Genomic DNA, 20,549 nt, shown 5'->3' on the forward strand with positions numbered 1-20,549 from the left:
CAAACAAACAATCACACAACATTTATTCTCAGACATATCACTGAAAATGACAATTCTGTGATTTATTCACCCTCATACTGTTGCAAGCTTATGTGATTTTGTTTTTATTTGATGGAACACAGAATCAGATATTCAGCAGAATGCTATTTGTTTTCAAAAGTGAATGGTGACCAGAGGCTGTCCAGCTCCGACACTGATAGAAAGTCCCATGAAGTGGTCAAAAAGACTTGCATTTATAGTTCTAGTTCTGTTTATGATGCTTTTCTTCTTTCTAAAAAAAAAAAGAACGCCTGTGATCACCATCAATTTAAATGTACTGTTAAGATTAGTGTGAATGCTCCTGCTAAATGTCAGATTTTGTGTTCCACCAAATAAAAACAACACAAGAACTTTTCAGATGGAAATGATAACATAATATTGGTGCAAACACTGCACAAACCTGATGGAGCTGTGCTTCTGTGGTTGTTATAGAACAAAGGGCTTTAGTTCCGCTACCAAGTATAGAGTCTTTGGCCAGAAGCTGTGCAGAGCGAGCAGATGCCTTATATTGTGCTTCCACACCAGGCAGCCTGTGCTTGATGTCCTATAATGCATGTGAAATTACGTATATCAGAAAGCTTACAGTAGGTGAACTCAAATGAACTGAACTTCCATTTATCATTTCTGCGTGGCCACATACAGAAAAGAGTACATCAGCTGCATAATTCATTTTTACATGCTGTTTAAGCATACATGTGTGTTGGCAGTGTGTGAAGACTACCACCCTATAATGAGAGAAATACACCCAGTGCTTTTTTTTTTTAAAATCCCCATAAATAATAAGCTCTTTCTCAGATCAAGCTAATCAACGATTATTGGCTGTGTGATGTACTTTTGGCAGGCCCCTCCCACGATTGTTGATTGACACTGGTGTTTTACCACAGACCCGCCCTGAGTGAGCTGTAAACAGTCCGCCATTGTTTCAACGCTGGAGCAGGTGTAGACAAGACTGATTCCTAAACCACTGTGGTGTTTTGTTGTTGGATGAAATAATGAACATCATTTCCTCCCAACATCTGAGTTGCTGAAGACACAGTGGATTACCTTTTTTTTAAGCAAATCCACCCTAAAATATATTTATATTCATGTGAATCTATCGTGATCCAGCTTCTCCTCCAGAAGAAGTGAATATTATTATTATTTTTTTTATGAAACTTTGCAAATCACCTTTCCTAATAATGTGCTAGTTAGCAAGTTCCTTGACGAAAGCAGCTTAAGTTTACAGCTTTAGAGAACTGCTTGTCACCCCACAGGAGAGAGGGGTGGGGTGAGCAGAGCTCTTTAACATTTAAAGCAACATGCACCGAAATTAGTTGCTGTGAACAGAGATGTTAAAAGAGGTGTTGGTTTACACTAACATTGAGATATTTTAACCAAAGTATGTTATAGACATTTCATGAAGACCTTAAAGAATCATAACAACTTGTGGGAAATGGGCATCTGATGTCTCCTTTAATAACACACTCCAAATACAGTAAATGTTGAAACCTCTTTACCTCAACATCCTGCATGAAGGCTTTGACATCCAACAATGACACTTGAAGCGGCGAGGAAAGTTTGGTAATGGAAGTGTCCAGAAACTCTTCTATGTCTAAGCTGACATCCTGGTGCATCCTCACATTATGAGTCTCAGGAAGACGAGCATACTGTGAAGAGAGAAAAACTGTTTATAATTTAAGGAATGGTTCACTTAAACATGAACTCTATATGACTTTCTTTCCTCCATGAAACACAAAATCAATTATTTACAGCAGCTCTGACATTAAAGAAAGAAAAAAAGCAATAAGATTCAGTGGAAGAATTTACATTTTTGGGTGAACCATCTCTTTAAACTGACCAGTTTCTTTTCTTTAAGATGTGAACAAGCTTGTCTACCTGTTTGACCTTCAGAAATAGCTCCCTCCATCTCCCATTGAGAAGCAGGAGCTGATGCTTTATGTCACGTGTCACTGTTTCATCACAGGTCTCAATCAGAAAGTTTCCTGCATCATTCATAGCAGCGTGCTGGTCCATCCAGTGTGGAAGATTACGAAAAAACTCCTAGAAGAACAAAAGAGAATAAGAATGTACTAGGAACAAAGCCTTACTAGTCATTTGCATATACAGTATGTGGATGTCTCACCCGTTTGGTGTTCTCAGGTTGTCTAAGAGCCTCCTGAGCATCCTCCAGCCAGGCCTGCAATGAGGCCACGCAACTGTTGTACCTCATCCAGTTACACTGGACCTCCTCCAGCATAGACCTTACGCTTCGCACCTCAACCGACAGACTCCTCCACTGATCAGACACCTCTCGCAGGAAGAGCTTTACCCCTCCCTCAACTACAACGTCAAAACATGCACATTCAAAAGCAGAACATACAGTCCTTGATGTCAACAACAAGCATTTAACCTTCCCTTTCAAAAGGTAATTATTATTATTGCCATCTCTTAACATAGCAGTGATAATATACAGTGTAATTTTAGTATTTTTACAGTAAATGGTATTATAGTATCTATAAATATTTTAACTTACATTTTATTAACTCAGCATTTCCGATTTTCACTAGATTTTTCTTAAATTTTAAATCTAAAATTATAATATTGTTTATTTTAAATTATAACGCTTTTATTGAATATTTATATTTTATTTTATTTCTATAATATAACGGGACATAACGTCTCCTGTCTGTGATGCTTTCAGAACAGACCCATGACCCAGTTTTGTGTTGCCACCCACCAGTTGAGAACCACTGCACTAGGTCACAATGATAAGATGTGATTGGCTTCTGGGAGATGGATTTTGTGATCCTCCAATCACACTTCAGATATATAACACAAAGACCACCTCTATGTTGAGATTGCCTTAGGCACGAACAAAGCAACATGTTGGCAGTCTATTGCCCAAAGAAACCCAATTAGAATACAGTATCTGCTCTAATGGACTGGAATTCCCTTTTGAGCTCTGTGTCTGGGAAAACCTCATTTACCAGTGGCCCGAGGAGAGGGGCATGAACGTAGAAGGAGAAAGAAAAACCAAAAGGAAAAGAGCAAGAATGAAGCACAGAGAGAGAGAGAGAGAGAGAGATAGACAGCAGGAAGATGCTGCAGGCAGAGAGACTGATTGACTACTGAGTGACTGAGGGTGAAACGAGGTGAGCTGCTATCATTCTGCCCTCTGGACACTGAGATGGTCAAATGTAAAGCATTTTCTTTCTCAAAAAAAAGTACCTTTATCTGCACAGCCATGATATGATTTTTACATTACAAATATATTTTTTTGATTCACCCAAGGCTGCCACTACCGCTAAAATTCATGAGCCCTGATAAAAAAAATTTTTTTTTAAAAGGAATTAAATACCCTTCTTCCCCGTGCACCTCCTTCAGTTATTCAGGAAAACATATTTTTCCATAATGAATGATTCTCATTTAATTTGATTAGAAAAATAAGAAAATTCCTTCTTGAACCAGTGAAACCAGGATGAAACTGCAAAATCATTGCTAAAAGTTGTAGTGCTGTTACCAAGCTACCACTAAGCAGAACCATAGGCATGCATGCATACATATAAAGCACATCATTGTTCAGTATATGAAACATACCTGAGCTGTCTGCTTTAATGTAGAGCTCGGCAGCATTCATAAGAGCCTGGTGACTGGATTCATACTTCTCAAAGAACTGCTGCCCCTCCACAAAAGACTACAGAAGTAAAGAATGAACACAAGTAAAGATCAGATATTTTAATTGTGGAATCAAAGCACAAAGTGAAGTAATATGTCTTTTAGGCTATATTGAATGTGATGCTATTGACTCAAAAATCATGATGTAGGAATACATGGATGCATGCATGGTTAGGTAATGGAGGAGCTTAGGGAACAATAATAAAAAAAAATAGTTAACTAGTCTCTTGCAATGTTTCTGGCTTGAAAACTTACACCATAGCTTTGTAGCAAAAGCTCCATTGATTCCAGTCGGCCATATTTAATAATCCAGGATTTGAGCTTGGACTCAACTAGTGTCAAAAATGCCAGCATAGAGTATTTTGTCTCCCAGAATTCCAGTTTGCTCAAGTGAACATGGGAGGAGGTAGATATGTAGTTTAATCTGAAGGCAGTTAAATAAAAGCAGGTTAATAATATAATATAATATAATATAATATAATATAATATAATATAATATAATATAATATAATATAATATAATATAATATAATATAATATAATATAATATAATATAATATAATATAATATAATATAATATAATATAATATAATATAATATAATATAATATAATACAATATAAAAGTTTTGCTTTTAGCCTTTGCAAATTTAATTTTAAATTCTATTATAAATTGAATCTCTGTAGAAACTGTTATGATTTTTACCTCTCTGCCATGTCTTGCAGTTGTTCCATGGGAATGGGGACATTATTAACACATCTGTCTCTGTGTATTAATTGCAAAGCATGCTTGTGTCTTTCGAGAAGCCTTAAGATCTCCTGCACAATAAAACACAGATAAATATAATGTTAAGACTCATTAATAGATTCTCATTCATCCATTATCCAATACACCACACAGAAAAACACAGATTTCCTTCAGTTACCTGGTCGTGTAGTCGCTTTTTGTGAATGGCTTTGGCGGTCTCGTCATGGGCTTGCTGAGGGACCAGATCCTCTCGTAGGATCTTCTCTGCTTGATGTAACCACACTCCAACTTCACCCAAAGGATGAGGCAAACCACTATCCAGCTGTAGATGCCAATCCAAGAACTGCATCAAGAAAAATACCACATAAACTGTCACACACACACACACACACAAAAACTATATAACACCTTGTGTGGACTTTTTGTTGACTAATTTTAACTAAATCTAAATGTCCTCAAAAGTAAAAGAAATCATTAAGACTAAGAATAAGAATAAGACTATTTAATATAATTAGCTTCATATCAAAATAACACAAATCTATGGTGTATCTGACCCGTGCAGACAGTCTCTCCCAGGCCTGTTTGACCAGAGCCTGATCTGCAGTCAGTTTGCTGTCCTTCTGAGTGGACTGAATGCATGTTTCCACTGGTCTTCTCTGCACCTCAAACTGTACACGATAACGCTTGAATGTCTTAGAAAAAAGAGAGACAGAAAGTGAGTGAGTGAAAGAAAAAGAGAATTACAGGATACTGAATTACTGAAATTTTTAATATTCAAATAACGTCCAATGTAATGCTAATAGGAGAAAGATTGCAAGGTACACAGCCTGTCCAAAAAATGAAAAAAAAAGAGAAATAGAGAAAGAGAGACATGCCAAAAGCTGAAAAAAATTTAAACAGCCAAATTGCACATGCATGTATTCATGCACTAATGGGCTCCAATTTTCCACTTTCTCTCTACCCATGCGCTCTCTGCTACAGAGCTCTTGTTCTTCTGAATATGGAAGATGTCCGTGGGCGCTACAGAAAGCAACAGACGTCCCTCACTGGTGTGTAGTGCCCATGATTATAAGAGCAATGAGTGCTCTTAACTCTAATGTATATTAGCATTGTCTGCATGCGTATGTGGGAGTGTGCTGAGTTTTAAGCAACCAGTGTTTGGTCTGGGATCCGCCATATTTTGCACATTTTTCCCTTTTACTTACACAGAGTCATATGAATTATGATGACTATACACACAGTGGTGTCCAAAATCTGAAACCACTGTGAAGATATCAAATTTCAAATCATGCCTGACAACATATACTGCTAGTTAAAAGTTTGCGGTCAATAGCTTTTTTTTTTTAATCTTTTTTTTAAACAGTAACAGTAATATTGTAAAATTATATTATTTAACATATTTGTTTTATATTAGAAACATTTTTTAAATTTATATCTATATATATATATATATATATATATAAACACAAAATGAGTTCAGACATAACCAAAGAATGACTCACATTTTATTGAGGGATCTATTTGTGAACTAAGTAATGGCTCTGAACAATGTGCTGACTGAATGAGTCTGATTCAGTTCACAAGAGTCATTTCTTCTTTGCAAGAAAGAATCAGTTGTAAGAAGATCTGAAATTCATGCTAGTCAACTTCCAGCTATAACATTATTTAAAGTAAACCATTTTAGTTAAATTTCATAAATAATAATAATAATAAAAATATTTTTACTTACAGTCTAGACTTTTGAATCTTAACCTTTATATTAATATTTCAACCAACAGCCACACTGGTGTCTTGGATATCAGTATAAATAGTGGCCATTTGACCACTCAGGCACTGGGCATCCAATTGATATAATATTCATCAAATGTCTGTAGAGGAGCGCTTCCAGGACTCAAAATGTTAGCTTGAGGTGCTCTTTGCATGGGATAATCATAATATAGAACAAATTAGGAAACTCCAAGGCACTCTCTTTAAGAAAAATTAAAAAGCCTTTATTTTATGGCTTGGTCATCATAAACCTTTAAAAACTCTGATGCGTTTCGGCATACATGCCTTCGTCAGGGAGATGTAATATGTTGTCTATATTGCTTTCAGCCAAAATGTTCTGACTGAGACCCTGAGCTCACCTGATACTGCACAGCGAGACTTCCTCCATCCCTCTGGGCTTGAGCACAGTCTCTCTCCAACTGATCTGCCCACGCTTTCAGCTCCTTCAGTGTCTTTCGCTGCTCCCTCTGAGAGAAAAAAAGAGCACCAAGTAAGTAAGGATTGTAGAAACAAGACAAAAAGCAAACATTTGCACAGATTTAAGGCCCTTGGGGAGCTCTACACTCATCATTTGCTTACCTAAAGGAATTTAATGCACTTTAAACCCCCGACTCAATACAATTTTGCAGTTCAAACATGCATCACTAATGCCACATTTATAAATCCAATGCAGACTTTGCACTTATGCTGTTTGCAGAGTTCCTCTCCTCCATTGTACGGATCTGCCCCAAACCTCTCCACGGGGGAGCAAGAAATCAGCTCTGCGGGGGAGATACTAATCATTTTACACACATTTACCCTCCCTATTATGAATTAGGAACAAGAGTGAGAAAGTGAGAGCAGTGTTCAGCTAATTCTAATGAAATTAAGCCTATTCTTCCGGCGCTCATCATACATTTTGGCATCCTCCACAAGGCAATGCCTTTGGGTCATCAAGATGATTATATCATGACCTTGCCAACGTCTGCCGCGTGTTCTCCTCCCTGCCTCCCTGAAACTAATGCTGTCACAGGCATACAATGCCCTGAAATATTAAAACCTACATTGTCTCAGTTTAAATGTATAACAAAGAGGTGAAAATGGTTCAAATTACAGTGACTTTGAAACACGCGCAGACGGTGGCATGAGGGAACTAATGGTTTCTACAAAAGGACCCAGTGGTGACAGGATCAATTCAGCTCTTCAACTTGGTTATGAACCATTGTTATTTTTTAAAGACTGCTACTAATGCTAATCATCAGGTTATCAGCATCAACACAAAGCCAAAAGTCGGTATTGTCATGTAAATGTCACCCAGTTGTATTGCAAATATAATAGTAAAGGGAGTTAAATTATGGTGGGCATATCAAATGTGCATAATGTCTGATCCACTCAACATCCGCACCACTCCATGAAAAGGAAGGCAAAATTCCACTGAAAGGATTTTAAACTACATGGCACAGCAGCAGCAGCAGGTGGAAATAGTGGCGGAGCAGTCAAAGCAGGCATAATGTTGTTTTATACAAGCAAACGTACCTCTAACATTTCTTCAATGGCTCGAGGAGCAAGATAAAACTTGAGACAGAAAAGGGATGCATGTAAACAACAAGACATTAGTGGACAAAACAGAGGGAGGAGTATAAAGACAGAAATATAGTGTAAGAAATTGGTGAGTAGAGAGATGTGAATACACAAATAAGAAAGACTGTTGATAGAGGTCATTTAACAGAGTAAAGAGCATCAGACCATGAGACATACAGTGAATGGAGAGCTGGTTGAAGTTTAGTTGTAGGATGAGAAATATTTATAGTACCTCCTCTTGTTGCCGCCCTATCTCTGTCTCTTGGCGATCTGGGTGATGCCTCAGAAACTGTGCCACATATGTCATGATGGACTTCTCATCTGGCTTATCCACATCCACATCTAAATCATAGTAAAGAAGACTTAAATATACAGTAATTTTACCATTATATTAAATTAAATTAAAAAACAATACATATTCTGCGATGAAAACCCTGTGTTTCAGATGAGGCCCCTATTCAAAAGCTTCTTTTCTTCCTAAAAAGGTTTGTCATCTTCTTTTGTTGAAATTTTTACTGTGGCTAATTTGTTCATTGTTCTGTGTCTAATTTGATTTAATTGATTTTTCAGTCATGGTCTGCATCCTTTGACAGCATCCTTTTAGCTTTACCTCCCATCTCCTGTTTTGTGCATCCATGCATTAAGATTTAGCTTTAACACACCTTGAAATGACCTACTCATAATTGGTTTATTTTGAAAATGATACTAGGCAGTAATTGCAACTTTTGATAATGCTATAGCAATAATCTGAAACATTTCTTATGTATTTGCCACGATTCTTTGTTTTAAATGTTTCAAAACTGTAAAAAATTCTGTCTGTTTCCAGTATTTAAGATCTAATTTATAGGTCACTACATATAACATAAGTACCATTCAAATGTTCTGGGTCGATAAGCATTCATTTAGTCAAGGATAAATGAATATATAAATACAGTAATATTGTGAAAGATTTTTTACAATTTAAAATAACTCTTTTCTGTTTGAATGCATTTTAAATTGCAATTTATTATGGCAAACCTGAATTTTCAGCAGCAGGCATTACTTCAGTCTTCAGGGTCACATTATCCTTCAGAAATCATTCTAATATTCAGCTTTGATGCTCAAGAAATATTTAGTTCAGTGTTGAAAATGGTTGTGCTGCTTAATACTTATCTGCAATTTTAAGCTTTTTCTGCTTAATATCAGGTGCAATTTCTAAAAAAAAACAGCAATCGTCAAGTCGATATGGTCTGGCAGAGGCTTCACTGATGGTTACCTTTACAAAAGAACCATGGCTGACAATGTCCATTGACTTAGCATTTACTATTTGTTCAGTTAGCTTTACAGTGGCTAATGGGCCACTAATCGTTTAAATGTCAAACTTCATTTGTCAGACTCCTGTAGGAAGCATGAGGAAGCTCAGATGGTGTCTAGGAGGTCGGAGACTTAACCCCTCCATTAAAAATTCATCAATCATATCCTCTGTGAGTGGCATACTGCTAATTAGAATTTAAGCATTTGGCGCTTAGAGCCTTGTGCAACACAACATGGAAAGTACACAGTCAAAAAATAAACTGCAGTCTGTTACTAAGTACAAACCAACATATTTGTGAATTAACATAAAAAAACAGACTCTACATCAAATCTCTAGTCATGAATTGGATCAAAAATTGCAAATATGAAACTTGACATATTCTGTTTTTCTGTATGGCTGGTATCACCTTCAGGGTCAAGTAATCGTGGGATGCCCAGTTCTCTCTCAGCCAAAGAGAAGGCTTCTTCTAGGTTATCCCTGTTGGGTCTCCTCCAAACACGTTCCATGTTAACCAGATGGGGTCGCAAAGCAAAGATGACAGCATGAAAAGCAACCCCTGTTCGCCAGCTGGGGCCAAAGTCCTTAACATCCAGACCCAATCTCCTGTAAACACACACGTGCGTATGTACATTATGTCAAAACCCAGGAAGAATGCTGTCACATGCTTTACTTAGGGAAACGGCATTAAAGAACAATATATTCATTCAATGCCTTGCACAAGCATAATACAGTTCTTACTTTGTTGCTGTGGTCTGCACCCATTTGAGAAGGGCTCTCTTGGCCCCACCCTGAAAAGAAAGGCGGGGCTTGCGTTTGACAGGTGGGCTGCTGGTCTCAGTGCTGTTGGAGCTTTCCACTGATGAATTGCTGCTAGATTGAGGTTGTAGGGCTGGTAGATGACTGGTGAGCTCCTCTATCTGAACAAGAAGATGTAGAGGAAGTGTTGAAAATGTTATTAACTACTGTACTCTGTTATTTTGTTAAATTATAGTAATTTTAAAGACATTATTGTTGAAGAATGGTTTAAATTTTTAAGGAAAGTACACTAATATTTTTACCTGGAAATATAAGATGATGGTCCATATCAACCCAAGCACAATCGAGGGCCTGCCGTCTACCACATCTGTTGTGTTGATGTTAACTAATTTAATCTGTTAAGCAAAAAATAACAATTTACTCACCCTCCTGTCACTTCAAAACCACATGACTTTAATTATTTTGTTTACACATTTTGAAAGTGACGACGAATGGCTGTAAAGCAAGATTTTTCAGTGAATACTGACTAAAATCTATTGCAAGCTATCGTTGACGTACTAAACTGTTAAAAATGAAATGAAAGTTAAATAGAAATATATAAAAAAACTAATCAAACTAAATGATTAATATTAAACTATAATTAAAATGAAAACTGTAAATCACAATAAAAGCTCATTCAAAATATTAATACACACTAACATTGGATATAAAATATTCTAATATGTGACCCTGGGCCACAAAACCAGTCACTGGGGTATATTTTTAGCAATAGCCAAATAAACATTGTATGGGTCAAAATTATAGATTTTTCTTTTATGCCAAAAATCATTAGGATATTAAGTAAATATCATGTTCCATGAAGATGTTTTGTAAATTTCCTACCATGGATATATCAAATCTTAATTTTTAATTTGTAATATGCATTACTAAGAATTAATTTGGTTAATTCATTAATAACTTCAAAGGCGATTTCTCAGTATTTTGATTTTTTTGCACCCTCAGAAGATCGTTGTATTTCGGCCAAATATTGTCTGATCTTAATAAACCATACAACAATGGAAAGCCTATTTATTCAGCTTTCGTATGATGTATAAATCTCAGTTTCGAAAAATGGACACTTAAGATTGGTTTTGTGGTCCAGGGTCACACACGGAAGAGAGCAGCTCAAAATCCTTTTGCATTCCTTGAACAACAGCAAGTCATACAGGTTTGAAATAAGCCCAGAATTTTATATTTTTTATTTTTAGGATGCTGATTTTGCAATCACTTTTATCAAGTCAATTCTTAATTCAAGGTTACATTTGGAGAGATCCTGTTTCAGAAAGTGATAACGTCAATCAAAGACATATAGACAGTCAAAAGAAAGGTCACACTAACCGGAGATCCTCTGTAGGCCGACTGAAATAAATGGTGACAAAACAAAGGGGAAAAAGACAGAGGTAGAAGAATAGAGGTCATTGCATGCTGTTAACAAAAGTGTGTCCTATCAACTGAAGGACAGGTGATAAGGAGCCTCAGCTCCTGATAACCTAGAACCCTTCAGTGACAGAAAAGGTGTGCACTGCACACATGCACCTATTGTTATAAATACACCAAGACACGTATACTAAAAACCAGCCACACAGATAAGTCGAAAGAATAAAAAATTCACGGAAAGATACACAATCATAACATTCCACTAAAAAAAGCCCCTTTTTTAAATATTGTGTCCCATACTGAACATAAAAGTACACTTCAGCATAATACAAAACAGTTCTGTACTCTGGGTCCTCCCACTGTGCTCCACAGGGAATAGAGAGAGATGAGAGAGGGATGACAGAGACAGATAAGATGGTAAAAGACTGTAGCTTACGAAATGAATCCTTGGCTTCTTCAGAGATCAGATACTCAGACAGACAGACCACCTCAGGAGTGGGAGGCTTAGCTCAGCTTCATTCACTGACAGGCTGTATAATTACAGTCTGAAGCACAGCTATACAGTATATGAAATATCTCTGCTTCTCCCAAGAGAGATGATATGAAAAAATACCCTGTTTATAAAAGGGGGGGGGGGGATGGGTCCCATTTTAAATCTCCATGGTTTTACTATAAGACAATGAAAGCAATCCTCTTCTTTTTATCTATTATAACAGTGCTATATTAAATATATATATATATATATATATATATATATATATATATATATATATATATATATATGTATATCTGTGCGTGTGTGTATGTATTTTGTTTTGTCTAATATAATGCCCTTTTCACAATAGGGTCCTAATTTAGGGATTTATTTTGTGTAAATGCCTGGCTGACTGTACATTAATTAGTCAATTTGTTCAGCTTTGGCAACCACAGACAGAGAGACTGTATGTGGGAAGCTCAGCGCCACATGTGAGGCACCAGAGACAGATTTATTATGAGTTGACTCAGGACTAAACCTCAATAAGGAGAATGATTTCAGTCTGACGTGTCAGCATCACCTCATAAATCTATTGTGAGCCGTGTAACATGTTCTAATTACAGTTTATCTCAGTCACTTTGGTGCATTTCTCAAATCAGAAATGAAATTCTCAAAACTACTTGTACAACCTCCACATCATCTAGTCATTTATACACATCATAAAACCAGTTTCTTATTCTTTTGAACAAGTTGCGATTGCTTTTGTACATTCATGCAATTGATTAAGCACATTTATCGGCGGTTTCCTACATTATCATTTGCTAATGTAATGTCGCTCAAAATTTATTATATACTTTTCTGTGCAATAGTCTTACCCCTCAAAACATGTAGTCTTTTGTTCATCGTATAAGCCATTAAATGCAAAATGGTTAATCTAGTTGTCATAAACTGCCAAGCACACTTTTATTTATTTTTTTACACATTATTATTAGACTTTTTTGTCAATTTGGCATGAATTGTGCAAGTGAATCTTTACTAATGAAGAGAATGTAGATGATAAACCAATGATAAACCATTTTTCTGAAATAGCTCAAAGGTTCATCTCATGAATCTTCAGTTAGAAAGCTTATACTGTATAGACAGAGGACAACACAAGAGTTACAAATTCTGACAATGGACTTATTTCCATCTTTGTGCCCATATTTCTTTTTTCTTTTCTATATCACAATGACATTGTAAAGGGTTTTTTATTATTATTTTTTGGGACAGACCACTAGTAAAAGTGTAACTGGGAATTCTATCCAGTCTCTTTCAATCAATATCCCACATACAGTAATGTGTCCATTTTTACTTTTGAAATGGATATATGGGATACTATTCAATACAGTAACTGTCATCCAAAATTTTGCCATAGTTTACATCATAACATCCCTCTAGAGTACACTGTTATATTGACAACATGACTAAGCATTTTGACTATCTTATCCGTAAACTGTGACACAAGGACTTGTCATTCTGATGGCACTGACATGTTCATTGACACAGATATTTATTTTTGAGAGACGAACTAAGGATTTTGAGCAAGAGACTGGCTTTTGCAGGTAATCCATTGTGTTTTGCTATTTGTACGAGTTGTTTTGAGAAATGCACTTACTGTTTTGCAAATCTCAAGAATGATTCGAGAATTGTACCAAAGCGATTGAGAAAAACTGTAATCCATAAATCCTTCATTTGTTGGTGCTTTAAATGAAAAGGTTTCTACATTAGAATGAGAATTATACATGAAAAAAAGAACAGGGTTTTCCTTCTCTTTGTCTCTCATGAAACAGTATCAGAGCAAAGCGGGGAAGAGGTTGTGTAGGTCAGACTGAGTGGTTATAACCTGGAGCTGTACACCTGAGCAAAGCACTCTGGGAATGGACTGCCTTACCCTCCTGCCCTCGAGAAACTTCAGTGCTCTTCCCACGTTAGCAACCCAGTGGATCCTCCTCAGCTTGCGGCCCTGTTCACATGGCTGTCAGATGGGAGAAGATACCACAGCAGACAAAAGGAAAACGGTGATAGAGGAAAATGTAAACACCCAGCAAGGAACAGGGAGAAAGAAAGAGAACAGAAAGACATTTTTAAAAAAGCAGACGGGGAGGATAGTTATATACAAATAATACAGACAAACAGAGAATACAAAGATGATTGCACCAAAAAGATTGCAAGAGAGAAAGGTAAAAAAGAAAAAAAAAATCAAAGGGCCATGTGCCATTTGCTATATTGATTGTTACAGCACTGCAAAGACCAGAGGCACCACTAGCTTTATTTGCAAGGATTGTTCACTAAGAGTGGGGGTATTAATGTGTGTGTGAGTAAATGAGCGCTAATAAAGTGCAGTGAATGTTACAATGTTTTTTTTTTTTTTTTTTTTTGGTAATATGTCTTGTATTATCATGTTTGCTATCATTTAAAACAACGTCACAATTTAAAAACAATGTTCATTCTATATTACAGAAATTTAAATCTGACTGGGACAATGTAGCTTGATACCATAAAAGTATTTTCTATAGCTGTTAAGCAACTTTGATTTACAAAGGAAAATCAAATATCATAACAACCAAAAGTGCATTTTTCTTACCAGTTTGTGACCAGACAGGACTTCAAGAAGAGCTAACAGCATCACTCCATCTTTCACATCTTCAAAGAGATCAGAGACCACTAAAGGAGGATTTCGCTGGGGAGGGAAAACAATCAAGTGATGATTTGACATTTTACTTCAAACTATTTAGACCTCTACATTGTACAACAGACAGAAAGAAGGACAGAAAGAACAATAGACAGATAGAATGATATACAACAGAAAGACTGATAGATACAACAAAACAACAAAAGAATGATAGATAGAAGCATAGAAAGAATGAATGATAGATAAAGCGACAGAATGATAGAGTGATAGATTCATAGAGTGAGAGAACAATGGAAGATAGAATAAGACAGAACAACAGAGATGGAAATATATAGAAAAATAGATAGAAATAATTAAAATGATAGAACAATAGAATGGCTAATGGAACGAAAGATAGAACAAAAGATAGAATGAAAATATGTTAGATAAAACGACAGAATGATAGATAGAACAACAGACAGATACAACGACAGACTGATAGAATAAAGGAATTATGCAGACAGACAGACAGACAGACAGACAGACAGACAGACAGACAGACAGATAGATAGATAGATAGATAGATAGATAGATAGATAGATAGATAGATAGATAGATAGATAGATAGATAGATAGATAGATAGATAGATAGATAGATAGATAGATAGATAGATAGATAGATAGATAGATAGATAGATAGATAGAGTTTGAATGAACTTTATTGATTCAAACCAGTGAATATTAGTTTTGTCAGGCAGTGACTGTCGTAAGCTTAAGAAGCATCTTAAAGTGAAGAGTAAAAGTGCTGATTCTAGAGACGACACAGTCTTTCTAACCTGATGAAACCCCTCCACTAATCCATCCACACAGCCCCTCTTTACCCGGACGACACATCTAGGATTTCTCTTAAGACAGCAGTCACATGACTGGGATTAGGAGTGGAAAGCAGCCGGGTGGCAAAGTCATTCATGAGGAGATTAATATGAAACAGTGAAAGTGAGTGTATGTTGTGTATGTGTGTGAGAGAGATGTAGAGGGGGTGGGCACTTATATTTCAAAAGAACGGCAAAATAGAGTGAACGATTTCAAGAGAAACGACTGTGGGATGACCTTAATTAGAGGCAGAAAGGGGAAGTGAGTGATGTTTTTAAAGATTAATTCTTGAAGCATTTTTGAGAGAGCAGGGGGAGGAATTGCTAAGATATTCTAATTAACTCTAAATAATTCAAAAGCTAATTGGATAAAATCACCTTATAGGATATTACATTAAAAAGAGGCACTTTGAGTAATTATGCAACTAATGAAAATAAGAGGAAAAAAGCACAAAGGCACAACCAGCAGGGCTTAACAAACTGATTATCTGTGTCTGGTTATTACTGATGGAAATAGATTGTCACGGCAGGCGCTGCTGATGTATTCAGCGGAGTGATAGCATTTAGCTACAGCAGCTGCATGTTCAGTGCGTGCAACCCAATCAAAGTTCATGGGAACATACAAACGCCTGAGGGCCACTCGAACTGTTTTCAATATCAGTCAGAGATCAGAGAGACACTGTCAGGGGGCAGAGACGAGTTCAATTAAGGTTGAGAGTAGGTCACGGCATTAATACTATTCAACTGCACATTGTCCACTAAATAAATTTTAAAATCACGAAATAACATCAAAAATCAGATTTACATTTATTTTATAGATTAATTTTAATAATGGGGTTCAAACATTATTGGAACCCACAGAATTTCACTGCACGGAAAATCTAAAAGTCCCAAAATAAAATAAAATAAAATAAAATAAAATAAAATAAAATAAAATAAAATAAAATAAAATAAAATAAAATAAAATAAAATAAAATAAAATAAAATAAAAAACATTTCACAACAACATGAGAATAAGTAAAGAGATGACAGAATTAAAGTATAGGGACATATTGTTTACAAAATTAAATACTTGACATTTATGTTGTCACTGTAAAAGCTTTGCTTTGCCTTTTTTGGGCAGTGACAATATAAAAGTCAAGTATTCATATATAATTAATATATTAATATAATATATTAAAATATTTTAACATTTTATTTGAAAAATGTTTACTTTTGTAGTATGACATTTTCCTACCCACTAGACATACAATGTTTTTCACTCAAACTTTCCATGGACCCTCTCGTATATCCCTGCACCCCATAATTTAGACAATATTTTTTATAAGTCAGAAATGAAATGTTATTGTCATTATGAAGAAAGTACATTATGATGAAAGTACCCTTCTAAAGCAACCAAGGAAAAGATGACACTGAACCGCAGAGATTCCTTAACTAAGGGACCCATCTAAAAAGCAGTGGGTGCAGTTTATGAACCTGTGAGTACAAATGACAAAATTGAGGTTACTGCTTACTAATCTGTGAGCAATGATTGTTAAATTGAGGTTACAGTTTGTGAATCTGTGGGCAATGATTACTGAATTTCATAATTCAGAGAGAAACCTGATGGGGCGTTGATATATGTCTAGTAACAAAGCAGGTGCAGGCAGCAGGGTGTTCGGGCGGCTGCTGTGTGCTCCTCACCCATGCTAACTGTCAAACACATGAGAAACGAGCTCATCCTCAATATTGGGCATGTCATAATTAAGCCCTAACCCTGTCTGAGAGGATTTGTCAAAACTGAAATGGAGGGTGGCCTCTTATGCATTCCCTTTCTTTCAATCGCACTCCTCTCTCTCTCTCTCTCTCTCTCTCTCTCTCTCTCTCTCTCTCTCTCTCGTTCTCTCGTTCTCTCTCAGTCTCTAGTGGCTAATCAAGTTGAAGCTCTTAGGCAGATTAGTGCTTCAGTCCTGCCTCTCTGATGTCCTTCAAATTTGCAAGCACATGCATGAGTAAAGAGACCTGAGGCACTATGCGTCCTGTGATGGTATCTTTTAATGAATGGTTTGGAGTAGGAGGATTTTGGCAAATCTTTTAATGCAATGCTGATCAATTCTGTGGGAATTGATTATTGGGTTGAACCAGGATCTTGTAAAACACAAAAGGAGAAATTTTGAAAGCGTGTACTGGATACTCTTGTCCATACAATTACACTGAAAAAAAAACTGGAGGTCTCAAGCCTAAAACAAAGAAATGTGTGCTAATGTTTCAAGTCCACCAAAGTCATGTCGTACCTTCAGATGAGACACAAACCGAAATGATTCACCAACAATCTTCTCCTCCAGTGAGTCTTAGAGTCTGATTCATATATGAATCATTCAGAACTGAACTGAATCAACTGAATTATTAAAAAGATCTGGCTCAAATGAATGATTCTTTCATGACACCACTCTCCATTCATTTTCCTCTTGTGTTCCACTGTTCCAAAAATTCATGTTTGAAATTAGATTAAAGTGAAAATTCATGACATTCTTGGATGAATTCATCTTTATATACAACTTACTGTATTGTATATTATTAAAAAGTGTCATCTTTAATATAAATATATCCCTGCTGATCCATTTAATCAACATAGACAATGGTAATGATAAGCATATATTCCTAAACATGAGGAGTGAGATACAGGTATAATGCGGGAACATGTTCAATTCTTAATGCTTTATTGAATACTGCAAACTCTGCAAAGCACAGTAATTTGAAAACCTTCCAGTGGGCATTTATATGCATTTATATCAATGCAACATCTCCATCACTCACTACTGAAACTTGGAAATATCGAACCTAATTTAGTCTGTACACCTAATTACATTTCATTATCTATCATGGACCTGTGGGTGTATTCTCTAATACTTTATTGATACTTCTATAAAGGAATGAGAGGAGCGATAGAAGCAGTGTGTAATTCTCATTCTGTGTTATCATACACATCCTAAGAATTAATCCAAAACCTTTGGGCTATGAATTATAGAGCTGGAAAATCACTGCAGATGATTTGCATTAGCGATCTGGTGGAGGGCTTATTTTGAGAGATATTTTGACCAGGAATACCTGAAACCCAAATGTAAACCTGCTTGAAACAGTGATTACTAAAATAGCACATACAGTTTCTCTTCAGTCTAAAATCATCCTGTCAACAATATAAGAGTCACTCTGATTTCCTGCTATTTGGCACATGCATTCTCAAACTTCTCCCTCAAATACTTGAGAGTGCTGTCACCAAGGCAACATCATTCAGCAGCAGGATGAGGTTAAAGGGCAACAGCAAAGAAGTGGGAACAGCGGGTGCCAGGGATGGCGTGGTGGTATTCGGCTATTGAATAAATTATTTGGATCTGCAAGGTACAATGAATGTAATTGATTCTGACAGATGTAGAACCAGTTCAAATAGTTCTCTATTTGCTATTTTAATTAGACGATCTCAATTTCCGTCCTTCCTGCACACACATTTCATGAAAAAAGTCTCATGTCTATTGAAGCAATAGGATCATGTCACATCTGTTTCATACAATAGGATTGCAGGTCCAAGTTAATATATAGCAAGGTTCTCTTCAATGCAGTCCACTGAAAGCTAAATCTTGATCTGTTCCAGATTAAATTATCTTTTAGAATTTTATAATTTTGCCTTTATCACAAAAAAATGTTTATTCACAAATTTATCTCAATTTAAATGAAACTAACTAACAAATAATAAAATGTATATAAAAAAGCGTTTTGGCTGTTTTTTAAAAATGCTTATTATGCACATCAAGGCTGCATTTATTTGATCAAAAATACAGGAAAAATATATATAATTTTGTAAAATATTATTTCAATTTAAAACAACTGTTTTCTATTTTAATATACATTCAAAAATAATTTATTCCTGTGAAGCAAAGCTGAATTTTCAGCATCATAACTCCAGTCTTCAGTGGCACATGATCCTTCATAAATCATTCTAACCAGCTGCTTAATATTTTTGGGGACCTGTGATATTTGTTTTCAGGATTCTTTGATAAACAGAAAGTTAAAAAGAACAGCGTTCATTCAAAATATAAATTTTGTTATAATATACACTACTATTCAAACGTTTGGGGTAAGTAAATGGGTTTTTTTTTTTAAGAAATGAATAATTTTCTACAGCAAGGATGTGTTAAATGGATGAAAAAAGTTATATTGTTAGAAAATATATCTATTTTGAATAAACGCTGTTCTTTTTAACATTTTTGTACATACTAAACAAATAATACTTAAATAACAACACAGCATAAAAACAAAGGCTAAACAAAGTTGCATATTAGAATTTTATCTAAACTATATCTGCCTTTTATAGAATATGCTCACAAATATGCTTTAAAATCTGGATGTTTATACACCAGAAGGCATCTATCCATGCAGTAGTGGTAGATGATTCCTGTCAGAGAAGTAATCAAAGCATAAACTAATTCATAAGACTTTGGTCTTGAAGCATACTGATGCTGTGAATCTCACAGCCAACTCTAACTGACAGGTCCAATATGTCCATGACAGATGGTAATGAGCAAACAGATAAATAAATAACGGCTAGGGAGCGTACAAACCTCAAATCTTCTGTGGTTAACATTTTACGCTGGAGAGGCAATGGTGTGCAACCTAATACAAAATGCCACGTCAAGACGTATTCCCCACAGATTGATATTTCAAATGAATTTCCTGCTCCTCATCACAGAAGATTGGCCAAGTCAGGTCTTGGTGATCATACTGGAATTATCTGGAGTGGCGGCTAATAAAAAAAATGGCTTGACCAGTCACTCTTTTACACACAAATCAATAAGCCATCAAGCTATTATTACATGCATATCATGGAGCCAAATGCTTGTGTCCTGCTTATCATGCAAATTTATACAAGCACCTGTCATTGGGCTTTTAGTAATGTCCCTATTGTGATAATAGAAATGTAAATGATTTAACAGAATATTTTGGGTTCAGTACAAGTTAAGCTCAACTGACAACACTTGTGGCAAAATGCTAAATACAAAAAAATAAATATTGTAATTTTAACCTTAAAAATAAAAAAGTTGGGTTACAACAGTGTTTTATACAACCATAACATGTAAATTCCTATCCTGTTAAGTCCAAAAGCAGTTTTTTTGTACGTACAACATAACACAAAACTGTGACACAGCATCTTTTTCATTACATAATGATGTGCTTTTGCATAGTTTAAATCCTGTCAGCAGACTGACTGTACCCTGGTAAAATGAGGCACAGTAATTTAAAGAAGAGATTAAAGTGTATTTTGACGTTGGACCTGGACTGGTGCCATC

The 20,549-nt window shown here is 35.7% G+C and overlaps 1 protein-coding gene across 1 annotated transcript in view; it reads right to left on the reverse strand.

Annotated features, from left to right (window-relative positions):
- The window catches only part of syne1a (spectrin repeat containing, nuclear envelope 1a), a 122,530-nt gene that overhangs the window by 100,045 nt on the left and 1,936 nt on the right, over window positions 1-20,549 (reverse strand). The window contains exons 3-19 of the mRNA XM_059512842.1: window positions 14,330-14,425; window positions 13,637-13,720; window positions 11,193-11,213; window positions 10,118-10,210; window positions 9,798-9,976; window positions 9,466-9,662; window positions 7,998-8,107; window positions 6,565-6,672; window positions 4,993-5,130; window positions 4,617-4,781; window positions 4,397-4,509; window positions 3,949-4,117; window positions 3,616-3,712; window positions 2,162-2,358; window positions 1,915-2,079; window positions 1,536-1,685; window positions 440-583 (exon numbers count right to left, since the gene is read on the reverse strand). Of these exons, the coding sequence (XP_059368825.1) occupies window positions 440-583; window positions 1,536-1,685; window positions 1,915-2,079; window positions 2,162-2,358; window positions 3,616-3,712; window positions 3,949-4,117; window positions 4,397-4,509; window positions 4,617-4,781; window positions 4,993-5,130; window positions 6,565-6,672; window positions 7,998-8,107; window positions 9,466-9,662; window positions 9,798-9,976; window positions 10,118-10,210; window positions 11,193-11,213; window positions 13,637-13,720; window positions 14,330-14,425 (2,226 nt within the window). The remainder of the gene's footprint in view (window positions 1-439; window positions 584-1,535; window positions 1,686-1,914; window positions 2,080-2,161; window positions 2,359-3,615; window positions 3,713-3,948; window positions 4,118-4,396; window positions 4,510-4,616; window positions 4,782-4,992; window positions 5,131-6,564; window positions 6,673-7,997; window positions 8,108-9,465; window positions 9,663-9,797; window positions 9,977-10,117; window positions 10,211-11,192; window positions 11,214-13,636; window positions 13,721-14,329; window positions 14,426-20,549) is intronic.

Source organism: Carassius carassius, chromosome 27 (genome assembly GCF_963082965.1).
Source record: "Carassius carassius chromosome 27, fCarCar2.1, whole genome shotgun sequence".
Taxonomy (NCBI): Eukaryota; Metazoa; Chordata; class Actinopteri; order Cypriniformes; family Cyprinidae; genus Carassius; species Carassius carassius.